Here is a 19,134-nt window from a genome sequence, read left to right on the forward strand (position 1 = left end):
CTTTCTTTTTTTCCCACAAGGCAAAAGTCAAACTTCTCCCTCAGAAGTTTCTAAAACATAAAACTACAGCCTGAACACAAACATATTGAAACTTGGAACAAAGACGTCCAGATGCGTTGTCGTGATTTAATTTTAGAAATCTGTGTTGGGAGACAATTGAAATCATTCCATTGTGGATGCATTAGGAACCAGCGATTAGGGCCAGATGTGATCATCATGAGCTGATGTATAACCTCTATATTCACCTGCACCTTTAAGTGCTTTATTTATCAAAAAACATAAGCACGAGGAGGAGGGAAATAACTTAAAGCAGTGTGATGTGTAAAACAACGGGGAAACACGATAAACGGAAAGTGTGCTGTTTCTAAGAGGATTTAGATAATCTGATCCGAGCCCTTTTCATTCTTGCTTGATGTGCTCATTTCTCAAGAGCAAAAAGATTTGCCAGCAGCCTGGAAGCATGGTGTTGTTATTAAATCATAAAACAAACAAATAATGAATGGCATCACGCAACTATATTGTTTTCATTCGGACTATTGTCAAGCCTCTGTGTTACCCTTCCTCCTTCCTATCTCACACACTCACTGTGTGTGTACATGTGAGACCGGGGGGGGGAAGAAACCGATAGGATGTGTGTGCATATGTGGCAGATAATGCCACAGGCAGGAATTCATGAATATCAGCAGTTTCTCACCATTTTGTTGGGTTAATCCCTTGTTTCAGTTGGAGAAATAGACATTTCTTTTGCATACATTACACCAGTGTCTGTACACCACTTCCACACAAAAGTAAATTTACCACAGGGCTCCTCTGATGTAGTGATGACTGAAGTTTAACGGGTTAATGTCACAGTTTGGGTTTTTTTTTCTGGCTCAGCGGGTCCATGGGTGCAAGTAGAAACTCAGTCACCTTGCAAAAAAAAAAAAAGCAGGTAGATTTAGACCAAAAAGAAGCCAGTTTGACCCCCCCAACACCATTAGAAAAAACCTTGAAGGTAGTTTAAAGTCTGGTTTAAAGGCCAAAACTTGCTGATGAAAAGATATTTTTTACTTTTTACAACACAAAAATCTCCAGAAAACTTCAGATGTGACACAAACGTGTGATGGCATGCAATTTCTGCACTGGCTGGGCGGTTACTGCAGCCGGGTGGGGCGGGTACGGGGGCGCAAAGCGTCCCCTCGCCCACCGCCAAACCAAGCGTCATGCCTTCGAGCCATGCAATTATTTTCGCACTGCGTCCAATATCAACTTGAGAGCAATGCAAATTATTTAAGACGCGCTTTTCAGGGCTTGCAATTATAATAATGATGATCTCAATTAGCGTTGCCATTGCCTCGGACTATTTAGCAGGCAATTTTGCAGCCTGGGGGCGAGGGTCTTCTAGGCAGCCGACACGCATCGTCAGGTCAGAAGGGCTTTGGAGAAAGAGAAAGTGACCGAGACAGAGCTTGCTCTCTTAATCAATAAACTGAGACTAGAGATATTTACCGCCCAATCCCACAAGGGCAAGGCTCATAAATTGACCTAATTGGTCAGTGTTGGAAATGAAATAAATGATCCCAGCATGCAGTGTCTAATTCAGATCAGCAGTGTGCAAGCTCAGTTGCTATTGTATGGAGATTGTGCAAATATCTGTCATATCAATATGCAGGTTTCTCTAATAAACTCATGTGCATGTGAGTATTAGACTGATAGTAAGTCTTTACTGGTATGACTCTACCAGGCTATAATGAACTAAAGTTTAGTGTTCTGTAAATACATATTATCTGTTCTACTGTATCTGGGTCAGTTCTAACTCTCCTAAAGCATTCAGAGGCCAGACATGTTTTTATGACTGTAATTTCCAAGGTTGGTTTCCAGATCAGAGTCATTGTTTATAGTTTTCAGGTATCTTTTACATACAGAAGAGTTTGGAAAGACTGATTCTGGGTGTATAAATGAACAAGGGAACTCTGTCCTATATTTGTCTAGAGGACACATTGAACACAAAAATGACTAATTCTAAGGCAGTAACTGGAGTCATCATTATGGGTGTATGTGTGTTAGTGTTTTATCTATTTTGATGTAAATTGTTTCATAATGTAAAGCACTTTGTATTGTTTTTAAGCACGAAAAGTGCTATACAAATAAAGTTTGATTTGATTTGATTAAAGATTTGTACTAGACCAGATTATTAAGTTGGGCATTCTGCTGTGATAGGTGGTTTCCTCTTGTCTGTCACTGGTTATTAACTATATCTACATATGTAAATGCTTTTATAAACAAAGCAGACTGTGCTAAGACTCTATGAAACAACATTGTATAATAATAAAACTTATATTATAATACTAGTGGAAAGTTTTCTAAAATCTAAATTTGTAATTTGTCTCTTTCTTTGTGTTTTAATGACACATAAAATGGTTGTCAGTGTCTAAGCTGGAAGAGGGAAAACAAGTATTATACCATACAAATAATAGTGTCTACAGATTTAATGGTATTAGGTAAGGGTGTCAAGATTGAGCATAAAAGGAGTACACTCCAAATGCCTGGTGTTTCCAAACTGGCCGTGGTTCCACCATGTGTGGAAGACTTTCAATTAGCTTGAAAAATAAGATTACAGTATATATCTGAAAATATTCAGGGGGTCAGGAGAAAAACTCATTGTGTCTCTACAACAAAATTAGAAAAAAAAAAAAAAAAAAAAGGCTTATGGTACTTAAAACACCAAGACATTTAATCTAATTTAATGATATTCTTCAACAAATCAATAAAGTTTAGTCCAGTTCAAATTAATTCAATCTTAAGATCTACTTTTCAAGACAGTAAAACTGCTTTAATACAAGGAAAAAGCCACAATCTCTGTCAAGAACAGACATGGTAAAAGTCTTTGGGGCATGAACTCATCAGTCAGATACACATTAAGACAATGGACACATATTCTGTGGTCAGATGAGCCAATCTTTCAGTTCCCTCGTGAGAAACAAATGGATGTCAGACTCAACAAGCTAAAATTATAAAAACCATCCAAGCCGTAATAGAGTCTATCAGAGTCAAAGACACGGATAACTTGCATGTGTATAAAGATACTATTGATGCAAAAGCATAAACAAAGAACTTGTAATGACATTTGCTACAATCAAGGCGACATTCCCCAGAAGGTAAGTGGTCATTTCAGCAGGTCAGTTGTGCAGTCTGTATCCTGCTTGACTAACAACACTGTGGCTCCATAGATGGTGTGTGTCCTTAACTGGACCGGCAGCGGTCCAAGATTTTTTTTTCCCAAGAATTTTGCAAAACTGCAACAACTGGTGCGCTCATTTACCAGAAGATTTAAAAAGTGTAATTATATGAAGTTTTGGAAAACATTTTCTCTGTAATAGGCTTTACTTCTGGAAGCTGGAGCTTACTATCTCCATCAGCCATTAGCGCTAAGCTTCTGGCCGTAGCTTTACAAGCTGCGTGTTTACTGACATGAAACTGGTTTCAATCTCATCCAGCTCTCCACAATAAGAAAGTGAATAATACCATAAATCTTCCAATTTCTTTTTCCCTTTGGAAATTAACTCCTGTTCATATCGTTCCCATCATGTCATCATGTAGTACGCCGCCACCGCCATTGTATATTAGAAGGACTTTTTCCCTCCCCACCATTCATGTGGAAAAGACTTGCACCACCAGCTACCCTTTCTTTTATTCATCGCACTGTAAATAACTCCACTTTATGAAAAGCAGCCAGTGTGACTCACGGATACCTCTCTAACCACAACCCATTATTATTTCATGGCCTTTGAAAGAGGGGTCTATAGCAGGCGCTCTCACACTTTGTCGGAGCTCCCTCTGATGTTGTGTAGTACACAGCGGCCCTTGTTGCGCTCTGTATGCAATCCCTCACTTGAATTCACAAACACTTCCAAGTGCATAAATAGCATGGAAGACGAGTGCTTTGCGAGCTAGCTAATGCTCTGGAACGCCATTGCTGAGGAGATAACAGGAGCCTGCCATAGCTGATGCCTGGGACTGTCATTTGGAAGGAGGGAGGGGGGGGGATGAAAGAGAAGTGCGTATGTATGCCTTTCTGAAAAAAATGCTGTTGTTTTCTGACCTCTCATGGGACATCATATGGCAAGGCGAAAGAACATGCATCAGCGTTACGATTAACTGACCAGCAGATATGATTCAAAGGCTCCCACGGTGTCCCTCTGAGCACCCTTTGGAACGTGTAGAAGGCTCTCGGCATACAGACGAGCTAATGGGCAACCTATTGGTCATGGTAGATTCAGTTTGAATCTCAATGAGGGTGTCAGTGTGTGGCTTGCTCCATGACCGACAAGGTGTGGTAGGCCTGCTGGAGTTGATTTAGCCACGTTGCTTGTCATAGCCAGTCAACATCCATCAATTTAAAGGCTAAAAAGCATGTTTTTTTTTTTCCTCTCTTTTGAAGTGCCAAGAGGAAACTGCTGTCTTGAAGAAAGATGGAAAAGGAAGGCGTCTGATGCAATTTCACATCTTTGTTTCCTGTATGTGATGCAGAACCTTGATGGTAAAGCAGACTGCCCCCTTTTTTTTTTTTTTTTTTACATGAGCATGACAACAGACTTAATAATATGGTGTGTGCCAGAACCACTTTTGCAGTGTGTAACCCAGAAATGAAGCCTAGTTGGGTTAGGCACTAACAAAAGCCTTTCAAAAAAGGTACACAGCAGTGTTTTCTGTGTATATTGGGACATGCTTGTGGTACATGAAAGCAGCAGGCTTGAATCACACACAGGCTAAACCCATTACAGGTCCAGAGGGGTGGGCAATACAGCGCCTTGTCCCGCTCCTATAAACAAGACTCTAGGTGCTGGAAGCTGGAAAAAAGCCTTGTTACATATACATTAAATTTTAATTTTTTTTTTTTTTCTTCCTACCACTCCTTATCCTTCTTCCTTCACATCTCTGAAGTAGAAGCTCCTGAAACGTTAAAAGTGTAATGCCAACTAGATTTTCATGGCTGTGCCTTTGTAGGATTAAAGATATATGTGTGACGGAGGGAAAATAATTTACTCTCTGATGCTAGACGTAGACAGTTGCTTTTTCAAATTCCAAGTTTTGGTCCTTTATTTTATTCAGCAGTGAAATGCCATGAATACAGAAAATAATGTCTGTTACAATTCTCAACCATGACCTTCTAATGTCAGAGAACCTTTAAACGTATGGACACAGTACACAGTAATGAGAAGTATCAAAAGAAGTAGTTGAATCTTGATAAAAAAAACAAAAGAAAAAAAAAACTGGAAAAAAAAAAGAAAAAAGTTTTCACCAATTACATAAACATGTTTGCTACAGTCCCAATTTACTGTATACATAGGGGGATCATATTCTCAATTATTAGAGAAGGATAGCAGTAGAAAGGATACATGACTCAACTGCCAGACATAATGCTTCATAAAGTATGCACAGAGGTACAAGCAATAAATACACACATTAGGTTAAGCCTTACAGCTACGCAAAGCAGATGCAGAAAAAGCAGGTTTGCTATTCTTAGCGAGCAATGAGAGAGAAACAGTAAAAATTCAGGTAAGTCAGAAAAGAAACACAGATTTTTTTTTTTTCCTCTTAGAAAAAAGTCTGGTAAATTTATGGGTCCACCGACAATTTTTTTTCTTTTTACATAAGTATGCACAATTATCAAAATACAGACAAAATCAACCCAGAAAATCCAGACAATCCTAAAATCTAGTGGAGGAGCAGATCGCAGTTCTGGAGGTCTTTCTGGTATTATGTGCAAGCAACTATTTTAGACTTTTTTTTTTCTTTTTTTTTTTTTTTTTACTTAATTTATACAAAACCCATGCAAATCTACAGGTAATATGCATTCTGTGGCTGACAGGTTTTATCCCTCCCAAAACGGTATATCTGAGGTAATGCACTGTTATGCATTGTACATGTAGGCCATCATCCTGATGAGTTTTATTATATTCTTTTTATTAGTTCTTGTTTCCAGTCCACCAAATGATTTTTTTTTTAGACATGCATTTTTAAAAACACAATATTCCCTTAGAGGTAATCTATACATTATCATTCTACAAATGTTTGCCGACAACCTATTACAATGCAAATCTTCCGTATCTTGACGCAGGGAATGTAAACGTTGGTTTGAGCCACGTCCTATGAGACAAGCGTAGGAAAGTGTAGCAACTCTTGTGGCATTCTCATAACTCGTGCAATCTGTCATAATTGTTCTGAATTTGTTGTGCAGAGGTAGAAGCTTTTAGAAAGCCTTTTTGGGTAAGTGGGAGAACCCTTTTTTTTTCCTTTTTTCTTTTCTCTTGTCTCAAAGATGCAACGTCCTTTTTATTTGGTGTGATAAGATTATTAAGAACGTCGTCTTCAAGTTGTTTTGCTGACTCCAGCTCGCTCGGAATTGAAGGGACAAGCTTTGTTCCTGGGCCCAGTCACCCTCTTGATGTGGAACTGGCAAGTGTTATGTGTGTGTGTGTGTGTGTGTGTGTGTGTGTGTGTGAGGATGTTGCATGTTTCCTGGTTTCCTGGGCTCGGCGTCACACTCAAAAGCAACTTATATGCACAGTGTGTTTCCATTTTGGTCAGAACGGGCAGGCGCGTTGCTCGTTACAGCAGGACACAAAAAGCCACGTTGGTTCTTTGACAGCAAGTTTTTCTTTTTTCTGCCAAAATAAGAACAAAGTTAGACTCGGACATGGTGTTGTGTGTGCATGTCTGTGTGTGTGTGTGTGGTTCTTTTTAGGACTTTCTTTTTTAATCCCATACAAGAGGAGGCAGAATTTTGTGTAACTTTGGTTTACTGAAAACAGAAATGACCATTAAAGCAACAACAGTTTTCTAGATGACAGGCTGGGAGGAAAATGATGGCACGTATTTTCCACGATCTTTTTTTTTTCTTTTTAAGTCAGTAGACTGTAAATACCAAGTGTTATAAAACGCTGGCTACCTATACAGAGTACATCAGTGTCAACACAAGCTGTACCTATATAGTTCTGAAGCCAAGACACACACAATGAGTATCTGATGAAGTTAAAGCAAATCTCCCCTAGAAAAGGTGACTATTCACCTTTAGAATCTTCTTCTGAAATGGCTCTCAATATTTGCTTTTCCACGGTAACCACATCATTTCATATTAACTTGAAATTATGACTTATTTGGCTTCACTAGATATTTTTCATGTTTGGTTAGAAATGTTTTCAGTTTCGGTTTGGACGCGGCTCAGAACAGAACCCCCACGGAAGTAAGACGCGACAGCATATCGACAGACCCACTTAAAACAATACATATTCACCAGGTTAGGAAAAAACAAAACAAAACAAAACACATAAATGAAAGGAAAACAATGACACTTGAAGTGGAACACAAAAAAATGTGCTTAAATTTGATTAAAAAAAAAAAAAAGCGCAACGTCACAATGTTTCTGCACTTCCATTGAATACACAAATGTTTCATTTTGGTCATGATCCACCTTTGCGGTTAGCTGCTCTCTACTGGTTAAATCACCGTCACAAAATGTCTGCAGTTCAAACATCACGTCACCTTTCACCTGCAGTACGTCTGGCAGGAAATCTCCAAACTGGACGCTTCATGAATTCTCAAATTACATATGAGAAGAAAAAAAAAAAAGAAAAGGAAAAAGAATCAGCATTTATTTCCGCTCGCTCTCTTTCGTCTTTGTATAGGGCTAAATGAAACAATCCCAGAGGTTATTTCAAGGTAGTTTGCGGAATGAAAGCTTCTCTTTGTACGAGTTTAAAGTCACAGAAGGCGAACCAAGAGGAGTTTGGTGGCTTCTGTCTATAAGCTATTGGCCATTGCTAGTGTTGGCTTTGGTTTCTAGCTGCTGCCTGTGACTGTTTGCAGGTAGACAAAGCTTTAGAACGTGGAGGTAAAGAGAACACCAAGTGGGAAATGATGCAGAAATGCATTTGTTTTGTAAATGGTGCTTTAAGCGAACCGTTTCTGTTTGTCCAACTTCATTTCCATTCCCCCGCCCCCTCCCCCCCATCTTTAATCACATACAAATAACAGACTGGAAGCCAACTTTTTCTTTTTTTTTTCTTCCTTTTTTTCCTGGACAGCTGCAACAACAGTCTTATAACCACGGTTCCTTTTACTATTATGATTTAGGGAATGGCATTTACAGTTGGTGGTGTCAAATAATCATATTTGGAAATAAACAATGGTAAAAAAAAAACAAAAAAAACCAAAAAGCTAAAATGAATGTACTGGTTTTCATTATATTAGCAACATACAGGCAGTGACACAAATTTCTGAGACTACTCCTGTGCAAATGATAACAGAGCAACAACTTGAATTGAACCAGCAATTGTCTCTAGACATTAACAACTATTGTGGTGGGTTGGATTATTCACAAACATAAGATGTCTTCCTTTTTGGCAGTATATGAGGCCGCTAGCTTTCAACGGAACATGATTTGCTTCTTTGTCTCATGTCTTTCCCCCCATCCACAGTCCATCATCCTTGTACTGTATGTGGCCACGCCACCCCTAAGGAAATAGGTCTCTTGAGTTTTTTTTTTTTTTTTTAAACAGACATCTCATGTCTGTCATGTTTGGGGATCCCAAAGGGCTGCAACAGAGAGTTCCTTTGGATCGGTCTCTATCCGGATACATGCTCAATAAATAGTCCCAGTGGTGAGAGAGACAAATAGAGTCAGCTGTGGTTGCTTGGACTGCGGAGTGGTTTCTAGTCTTGTAGGTCTGCGTGAGAGAAACAGTGCGATTGGGTGAAGGGATACGTTGACCAAAAACTGTATCCTAGTCACTCCAGGTCTTCTGATAGGTTCCCTTCCTCCAGCTCTCGGTCATCCTCCAGCTCTGGACTGTGATTAGCTGTCGTCACGAGTGACATTGGACAGTCGTCGTCGTCCATATTAAGTGGCTCCTCCTTTACATGGACAGGTGGCCTGTGAGGCAATAATATTGGCAAAAAAAGGCATCAGGTTTGTGTACTTTTTATGACTGAAAACAAAAATTCTGATCATACAGAGACTACATGTAAATTGAAGTGATGCAAATCATAGTTGCAAAGGCTTAAGCCAGTAAGTCCTTTCATTGCAGTGCAAAGAGCTGAACAGCTAACAAAAGCATATTCTGTTGTATCAAAAAACAAGCATGTCATGCATTATCTAGTGAAAGTAACAACCATGTTGTTTGCGAGACACTAATTCGACATGATGCCTCACGTCTACTGTAAGTAAGTGCATGAAAATTGCATGAAAAACACAGACCCTGTAAGGCCGATAAGCTGCAATGTTCCAGACATGTTTGGCATTTAAAAGTTTACTGATGACACCAGGTTGAAATACATGAAAAAGGAAAAAAGGGGGAGAAAAAAAAAGAGGAAAAAAAAAACAGGCCACATGATAAATAATGGAGAATTTCTCATCCCTGAGCCCCCTGGAGCAAAGGCAGAGGAGAGGCTTTTTTATCTAGTTAATAGAAAGTGCAGCCACTCGTTAATATGCAGGGGGTGTGCATGTCGCTCCTCAAGAGGAAAAACCGGCAGCTAGGTTCTGCCATTAATCAACTTCAGCCCCGGCAGTTCGCTCGGACACCATGATACATGTTTTTAACTCAAAATGGATGAATATCTTTAGCCAGCGTCAATAAGTGCTGGGCAGGAAACAGCAGTGGTGCTGCTCACAGGACGCCTTTTACTTCAGAACAACAGAGGAGTGGGAGGAAAAAAAAAATGTTGGGCGGCTAACAAGAATAATAATGCTGTCACACACAAACAAGGCATTACATGATCTGGAGACCTAGTCGGGGAGAGGGGTTTGTGCCACGATGATAAATCTGACAAAACCTAATTATTTCTGACACATCAGATGCATCAGAAAGTCCCCACAGACTTTGAGAGAGGAGAGGGAGACTTATCAAGTGGTGGTACGTTAGGATGCGCCTCTCCTGGGCCGCCCCTCATCACTGGAAGAGGAAAGGATGGGGGGGGGGGTTGAATTTGAAAATAATTTTTAAAAGGTACAGATGACTTTAATATTCAGAGCCAAATACTGTAAATTAATATTCTGATGTGGTAGGATGAGAAGAGGAGGCTGATCTTAGCAGGCTGCAAATGGAGAAATGAATATTTCTGTTTCTGTCCCTCAGATTTGTGAAACCAGTGAGAAACAAGGGGCCACAGATATGAAGCCACAACAACATGGCTATATGCAGCAATAAACACATGCAAGAGACTGCAAAAAATATCTTTATGCCACAGCTTTCACTTCTAATGACAAATCACATAAAAAAAAGCCACTAAATTTGTTGAAAAGGGGAACTTCTTGTCAAGTATCACCAGGAACAGCACATATTGTACTTTAGTAGCTGCCAACTCTGATTACTACTGTTGGATTACACATGAATGCATGCCTCATTCTGCATACTGAGGCTTGTTTTTGTGAAAAAAAAATCCTGATCATCTTTTAGTTGCCATTACTTCAAAATGATAATGAGTCCAACCCATTGATCACCTGTCAGACCTGAACGTGAACCCCCACGTTCTCACGTGCTTTTAATATGCAGCTCATTAGTTGTTTGTGTGGCTTAGAAGAAAAATATGCAGCACCGTATTCATGGGCTTGAGCATTCTGACACTTTATTAAGATATGTGGATGAGCCATTTAGTACTTAATGGCTAGCTGCCATTACTGAGTCACTCAGGAGTAAACGCTGGTCTTTGCGCTGTAATAAATACGTGATGCTCTGCTCCTGCGTGTGCATGTTGTGGAGATGCCTGCTCTCGCATCAATGGGAGATTAGGGGCAGCTATCATGTGGAGGTATGGCAGGGATGCAAATAAGGTCATTAGTCCAGGGGGTCTTAATAGTAGGTTGGGGGGACAGTAGAAGTGTTGTGAAGGAGGGAGGGGAATGAGGACATTTAGGACATCACACTATGATTCATTAACTAACACCAAATAGGGGGTGGTCACCTAACAATTAAAAGTGACAGTACAAGACTTGGCTTGTAAATTAAAGTGCTATCAAACGGACTTTCTTTTTATTTTTTCGGAGCGTGTGATGAAGTTGGGTGAATTACATCCAGGAAAAATATTTTACTCGAGCCAATTTGCTCAAGTTGGGAAGTCTAATTGTGAGTTTCGGTCTTCCTGAGTGTTACTGCTACTGCTTCTTTTAAGCATACCCCTTAGGGTGTACATGAGTGTATTACACATGCATACTCACACATACACACCCCAGTGCATGCAAACCCAGAATGGCCCAGGGCAAGCTGGTCTGCGGTTAAGCAGATATCATTAACCTTTAGACATTTAGGGAAAGGAGAGCTTTATCGAACTGTTGAATTGACTTGGTTATGCTGAGGACTCCTCTCCTGAGAATGACCTTCGAGGTGATGTACTATTTAGTTTAGTGCTACAAGCTTCTTTATTATTTAAACATATACTGAAAAAGCCAGTCGTGAAAAACACATTTCTTCCATTTTGAGCTTGTCGTGGCTACGTTAAGGCTGGCAGGGAAGAAGAAGGGAGAGAGGGTAGGAGGGAGGGGGAGAAGGAAGGATGGATGCATCTCATCCTCCATAGCCACTCGTCATGGTGGAGTGGCCATAGAGAGGAGAAGGAAAGAAAAGACGCAAACGGCAATGCTGTCCTGTTACTGAAAATTAAATGACCTGAGGGAGCCGTAACACTGGGATTCTGTCTAGAGCTCGGCAGATTTACTCCACTTTACACTCCATTTCAGGAAGAGGTAAACCCGTCTAAATATATTAATGTATAGACACTTCATGGGATTAACCAAAGGCCCCCATAAATACACTCTTGGAGACAAAAGTGCATCCTTGCATTCTTTGTCCAGTTCAGAAGTGGTGAATTCATGTTGACTGACTTTGCTACATGAGCTCTGATGGACAGTAGATGAGGAGCGTTACATTCTCAGTGGCTTGCGTGTATGCTTCCATGCTGCCTTCATCCCTTCAATTCACATCAGATCAAACTTTAAATGCAGCTCCTCTCAGCAACATTAAAACTGAGATGTGGAAGAAGGAGATGTTTAAAGTAATTAATGCTGCACTTACTAAATATTAATAGGAACAGTCCTGCATTGTATAAAGCAGTGCAATGTACCTCTTAAATGTACACAGCGGTGTAATCAAAGGCTAATGTTTAAGAAAAGACTATTTATAGATGAGAGTTGATGCCCAAAACATCGTGCTCACTTCAGGTAGATCCACAAAGAAAATGAAATTACCACCGCAGATACATAAAAAAAGAAAACTGTGATTATGATACAATGATGCTGGCTAGAAGCTGAGGTTTGCCCTCTGGCCAGTACAAACCAAACATAAAGATAAAGTGTGTTAAATGCCAGACACTTAAACTCACAAATATCACAAAAGCAGCAATGGATTGCTTATCAGTGGACACCATTCAGCAGCTGCTGTTGCTGAGAAGTCAGCAAGGTTTGGCTTTATGCAACCACTTGCTGCTTTTAAACAGATCCATTCATGGTTAATTTTTTCGAAGCGCCTCTTTATGAACCCTACATGCTTGTGCACAGCTGCATTGCATGCAGGATGTGGGTTGGATTAAGTGCATGTATATTTCTTCTACCTGCAGGAACTTACATGTGTACCGGAGGGGAGTATCCGGGGCTGCTGTGTCCGTTGGTGTCCAGGTGGTCGAGAGAGCCATTGAGCTCCTCGTGGGCGGACTGCAACAAGGTTGGGGGACTTCCGCCCATCATACCTGGGGGGCTGCCACCCAGCAAGCCAGGTGGACTACCACCTAAGAGTCTGGGTGGACTTCCTCCGATCAGTCCAGATGGGTCTCCGCCAAGGAAACCATGGCAGTTGCCTCCCATTGGACCTGCGGCGCTGTTCATGAGCCCCGGGGTGCCCAGCAATGGCAGGGAGGTCTCTGCCAGGGCAGCCTGCAAGGAGAGGGACAAAGAGGAAGAATAATGATAATCCCATACTGAAAAGTGCAGTTACAGGTGGGAGGAAGGTAAAGAGGGAGGGGGAAAGAGACACAGATTTGTTACAGTTGGGTGTAAAGACATGAACAGTTTTTTTTTTAAAGCAATTGAGTTGTTTGGAGGTTTAGAGGTAGTGTAAAGAGTGAAAAAGAGCTTGAATGAATAATATGATTTAACATGGTAATTATGAAAACCATATTCTTCATCTTATTGTGTTTAAAGCAGCCTTTCACCTCAGTGACACTGAACAGACTACTTCCCGCTAACTGCCAGTCGTATGCCCTTGTATGAAATAACTACGTATTAAAAAAAAAAAAAAAAAAAGTCCCCCAAAACTTTACCTCACAATAATAAAAACTCCTGACACTTTCGCCTGCTGCACATTAAAGTTATATACAGTGATTAAAATTTTAAAGTTTTTGCCATGAGCACCTCGGCGGCGTACACTATGAAGCCAAATCATTTATGACAGCTTAGATAAATATTAATGCAAATGCCCTTGCATTTGCACATGCCGCAATCAATCTAGGGTGGCTGCCACAGCACAAAAAAAGAGAAAAAAATAGAGAAAGAAAGAGGGGCAGTTGCTTCTTGGTTTGACCACATGGTGGCCTTCTGAGTCTGGGGGTGGACAGGAAGGACGGATGAGTTGAGAAAAGGTGTGATGGGGAGATTCAGTAAAACTTCAACAGGGATCTGAACTAATATGTTGTAATGAGAGCTTTTATTCATACACTCAAGTTTCTGGTTCATACCTGTAAGCTAGCATTTAGTGCAGTTCCATAACCAAGACTGGAGGGCAGGTTCTTCACAAGAGATGGACTTCTAAATACAATAAAAGGGGGGAAAAAAAACAACAAAGAAATTAGATTAAAATAAACCTTTGTGCGGACATCATTGAATTCACTCTGATGTTAGTCAGGGAAAATATAAACTTTTTCCTACCCTGTGATCTTCTGCGACCTGCGTTTCTGGTACTCCACCTCATCTACTGTCCACACCGCTCCCTTCACGTTCTCCACGCGCACAAAGCACTTGTGCAGGCTGAGGTTGTGGCGCACAGCGTTCTGCAGAGAGACACCACACACAGGTCAAATGGATGAGGTAAAACAAATCATATTCATTCATTATCCATCATAGGGGAAAAAAAAGAAGGCCTGATTTTTTTCCCCCACATTTTGAAGAAATTCTTAACATTCATGCACCATTGATTTAATTAGTAAAAATTGAGCGAGAGCGAATGCTCTTACAAGTCCTGCACACAGTACATATCAATCAGAGTAAGTAGGCTAAAAGGAGGTAATCAGCATAGCGAATGGCTTATGGTGGTGACAGAAGCAGTAATGCCGGCCTTGATAATGGTGATGTCAGTAACCCTTCCTGCTCCAGAAAAGCGTAGCTCTTAATGGACACATCGCTTTAAAGATGACAGTATTGGAAAAAAAAAAAAGACTCATCAGGAGGCCCCTGTGTGGCCATTGGGTGTATAAGAAAGAGAGGGTGTGTGAGTTAGAATTACACTGAGCTGCATCTGACATCTATATGTCCAAATATCCTCCATGTGGTGTGACATCTGGTGTTGAACATGTGCTTACATGACACACTTATCATTTAAATTTATTACCAAAGCAGCCTTTAGATTAAAAACAGGATGTTCATTATTAAAACCAGAAAGGTGTTTTCATTAATTACAAGATAATAAAATCCTTAAGACAGAGAAAAAAAATCTTATTAATATGACCATATGATCATAATTAAAACATGCATCAGACTCTACAAATAATAACCTTGGCTTTAATATCCCCATCTCTCGTATTTATCATTTCCCTTAGCTTGGTGTGTACAGCTCTTTCTTTAACAGAATGGGACTCAGGAAAAAAAAAAAAAACCCTCATAAGCAGATCTCGCATCTGACCTGAAAATCCCAGGATTTGATTGATCTTAATGCCCATGGCTCTGAATATGATAATTTTAATATTAATGAGCAAATGAGCAGTTTTATTATGCATGCTATATAGTTAGAACTAATAAGCTTCTGGATGAGAGAAAGGAAAAGTGGGGGGGGGGGGGGGGGGGGGGGGGGCAGATCCCTCTTTTGAGCTGATGAGACCAAGCTGAGATATTAAACTACCTTTCATTTCTTTCTCTTCTTTTTTTTTATTTAACGCATTCTCTCCGTTAATCAAGTGACAAGCCCATCGCTGATCATCCCACTAATGCTTACAAAGGGAATTGTGGAGATGTAGATGTAAATAGATCACCTCGGTTATTGTGCAGGGTGGGAGACAAGAAGACAGGATATTTCTAAAGTCACTGTGACATCATTGCCAGGAACAAAGGAACTTATGCGGCAAAACAAGAGAGAAACCATTGAAAACGGCACCGATGGAGGCTGCTGGGATGTTTTGTGACCGAACAAACATCTGCAAAACCACTGACAACACAGGTTGTCACAACATTATTACGCAGCAAAACATGGTGTGTAATGTACTTAACAAACTGGAAAAGGGCACAGATCTTTTTGCGGGCCCTCCTGAATTGGTGATCACACACCCATGTGCTCATTTGCATCCCAAATCCAAATTAATTCACTTTGCTAAATCTAGTGCTGCGACATGTCTTGCATGCAGATGAGGGGCCGCTGGAGTTTTCCCTCCAGTCCTCTATGCAGCCACAAAGGCTAAAGGCAGAAAGCGAGTGATGTGCTGGGGCCATGGGATAAAAACACAGAAGTCTCTAACGCTCGGCGAGGCTTTCTTTATCAGCAGGCAGACACACCGTCTTTGTACAGGCAGACAGGACAATATAGTTAGAGGACAGAAATACAAATGGGCCCTTTTGCATCGGTAAATATGGTTTGCTCCCTCTATGACAGGCTCATTCTCACTTCTTCCCACAGCTTTTGTTAAACGCAACACCCTAACTCTGCTCTAAGACACAGTTTGCATATTTGTGTGTAGAATTGAGTTTTTACCCGTGCATCGTTAGCCTACCCCTCCACAAAGCTGAGAGTGGTTTAATAACCAAACAGCCATTCATCCTTGCAATTAACCAATGATATGCAAGAGAAGGTGTTTTCTAGAATAGGAGGAGGGGTGTATCTCTTAACAAAAGGTGCTGATGATGGAGTAGCTGCTGTATAATTAGTGCATCAGAGCCCACTCCTCTCCACGCCGAGCCCCTGCTCGTAATTGCGCCAAATTAGAAAAAGATATTTGAGGGAGAATAATTCTTTCAGCTGTCATTTCTTAACAGAAAAGCTGCCACTGTGGAAAATAAATAAGAGAAAAAAAAATGAACTCAACTGAAGAAAACGGTTAGGAGTGACGAGAGAGGGGTGCTAATTGCTTTGTGCCGAGTAAATACATGCTTTCATGAGGTTTTGTGTTGGATTCAAGGAAGAGGAAGGACTAGTCTGTACAGCAGAGCAGGACACTGGGGAAGGGATGGCTCAGCGAGGTTACCTTCCAAGTTGCAGCGTTGCGTCTGAAGTAGGCGAACGTGCGAGTGAACCAGCTGTAGATTTCATTAAGTGTTAACTGCATGTCAGCAGAGTCCATGATAGCCTGAAATGAGATGACACCAAATAATGGTTTACTAACGAGACCAGGTAACTGACGCACACATGCCAGTAGGCTGAGAGTGGCGAGAGAGGGAAAACTGCCATGATTCATGCGGCAATTAATTTTAATCTAATCATGCAAAGTTAATCTATTTCCCACTCACCTGTCTTATGAGGGTTGCATAAGTAAATGGCGGTCTGACATCTGCGTTCTTATAAAACTCGTAGTTTGGGGCAATCTCTGGAAAAATAAATACTGTGTCACCACCTGAAATAATTGGTGAATTTTATTCCTTTAGGTAGTGAATTTACACAAGGTCTCATCAAATTAAAATAGTAAAGGGGGAGGAGGGGGGGAGGGGAAGAGACAAAAAGGGTGGGGCAGATTGAAAAGGTGGAGAGGGGGGGGGGGAGACACATCAAATCAGCATTTTCCATGTCTAACAAAATGCATTTTTAATTAATCTCTCTCGTGAGAGAACTTAAACACTTATACATCTATAAAATGAGTTCCATGTATTTAAAGTGAAGTTGAATAATTTATGCTTCTTCACACTAAACACAGAGAGTAAATATAAACATCAAAGACAGGCCGTTTAAAATGCAAAGCTTCATACACGGGATGTCTTAATGTAATAAATATTGTATTTTTTCACCATTATTTGAACTTAATTAACATCCATGCAATATTTATGCACAGAGGAAGTTCTTGTCTGTTTACATAAAGAGTGATTAAACACAGGCTTGCTTTTAGAAATCTGCCAGACTTCACACACTGGTAAGAGCAACAAGCCTCTGGAATGGTGTGTATGTGTTTACGCCACACTATGCTGATCTGTTATATGTGAGAATTTAATTCAAGGCTGAGGACTATTAATGGTCTAGTGCTCAGAGTTAAGAGTATTGCTTCATTCTTTTTTTTATATTCATTAAATTTAAATACAAACTTGATTTAAATGAAGCAGAGTCTGAGTTTTATTCAAGATTTTCAGCCAAATAAGGATTTATATTCATACCAAAACAATTGAAGTTGTGTAGATTACAATTTAATGTTTAATTCAAGCAAATAAAAATGAGAATTTTTACTGCAAATAGGATCAGCATGATTTTGGTTTGCTTGAAAATAAAGTGTGTGTGTTGTGCACGGCACTGAGTAGTTTTTCCCACCTGATGACAAAGGCATGGAGTATTTGTCCGAGTGGCGTCTGCGCATGGCTCCCATGCTGGGGACGTTTGCTCCTCCAAGTACTGATGGCACCTGAGGCATGCCAGCCATGGGTGTGATAGGTGCTGTGGGCGTGGTGGGAGTCTGAGGTAAGTTGGGGGGCGATGCTGAGGGCAAGTTCTTCGACATGGTGACGCTGGACACCAAATTGAGCTGCAGAGGAAGAAATCAAAAGATGATTCATGGAGCGGGAAAGAGTCGTGTGGAAGAGTGTCGGGAGAGAAGGCGGAGGAGAAGGGAGGCGTTATTTTGTGGTTTCTCTGACAGTGTCTGCACCCCTCTCTAACACAGCTGTGTTTCCACTAACAAGGCTCGTGGAGAGGAGCCAGCCCATCTCCACTAATTACAAGCACCAAATTGTATCATAAGAATTCTAATTAGAGCATGCTGTTTAAGATTATCCACCCATCAGCATCTGCGTTATCCCAGCACCATCTCTCCTTATCTCTCTATTTATCACACCCTCCCTCTACCATTCCCTTCCACTGTCCTTTACTTTCTATCCATCCCAGTACAAACACTCATCATCATTATACATTTAGGAAATGAGCCCCCCCCCCCCCCGGAAAATCAAACCAAACCAGAATCCTATTTGTGCAATAATTCTACGTCTTTGTGATGGAATTAAAGTCCATCAAACTGACCTTTTGTAACACAGAAAATCTTCGAAAAATGACACTCAGCCATGTTTTAAGATTAACAGTGTTGATCTCAATGTAGGGATGTGCAGCTATGAATGAATAAGTACAAGTCAACAGCATTTTTTATTTTATTTTAAATTGATTGCCATCTTTGCCTTCATTATTCTGTAAATGATTTAGGGAACAAGAATTGTGCAATGCTGGACGTCTGCACAGTTACACTGAATCAGAGTGGATCTATTAAAAGCGGGCGTGATATGAATGTTTCTCCTTCCAGAGCCTAATGCCACATGATTCGGTTTTATATGATGTTATCAACTCGGAGACATTTCATCGTGGGTTGGAAAAATGTTAATAAACATTATGGTACACACAAAGATTTACTAAAAGCTCAACTTTTCATGTCATGGTTTTACAAACTTGGCTTTGGCCATTCCTATTTAAAGCAAGAATTCTGGGTCCCTTTTTTGAAGTTTTATTCAAAAAGTTGCTTTTCTCATCAGGATTGAACTTACCACAACTTACTGGTAGCTGAACCAGTAAGTTCATTGCAAATTACAGGTACAAAGTGAGTTCTTGTACATGGCCCTAAAAGTCACACTTGTGTTTTTAGCCCAGAATGAATGACTTTTTCTTTAAAATAGGCACTTCTGATGACATAACTTTAAAATCATCAATACAACTGGACATCTTACCACAGGAGAGATTACAGTTACAGCAGACTTGTTGCCCTTAATTCAATGTGACTTTCAGTACA

General features: G+C 40.4%; 1 protein-coding gene across 1 annotated transcript in view; it reads right to left on the bottom strand.

The window, feature by feature from the left end:
- Positions 1–8,769: 8,769 nt before the first annotated feature.
- Positions 8,770–19,134, bottom strand: part of foxp2 (forkhead box P2) — a gene marked incomplete at its 3' end in the record, with an annotated part of 91,952 nt that continues 81,587 nt past the window's right edge. Inside the window, exons 13-20 of the mRNA XM_079263521.1 lie at positions 17,679–17,889; positions 16,676–16,752; positions 16,414–16,515; positions 13,895–14,016; positions 13,705–13,774; positions 12,841–12,904; positions 12,600–12,720; positions 8,770–8,914 (exon numbers count right to left, since the gene is read on the bottom strand). Of these exons, the coding sequence (XP_079119647.1) occupies positions 8,770–8,914; positions 12,600–12,720; positions 12,841–12,904; positions 13,705–13,774; positions 13,895–14,016; positions 16,414–16,515; positions 16,676–16,752; positions 17,679–17,889 (912 nt within the window). The remainder of the gene's footprint in view (positions 8,915–12,599; positions 12,721–12,840; positions 12,905–13,704; positions 13,775–13,894; positions 14,017–16,413; positions 16,516–16,675; positions 16,753–17,678; positions 17,890–19,134) is intronic.

The sequence above is a fragment of the Telmatherina bonti genome, assembly GCF_933228915.1.
Source record: "Telmatherina bonti genome assembly, chromosome: 23".
Taxonomy (NCBI): domain Eukaryota; kingdom Metazoa; phylum Chordata; class Actinopteri; order Atheriniformes; family Telmatherinidae; genus Telmatherina; species Telmatherina bonti.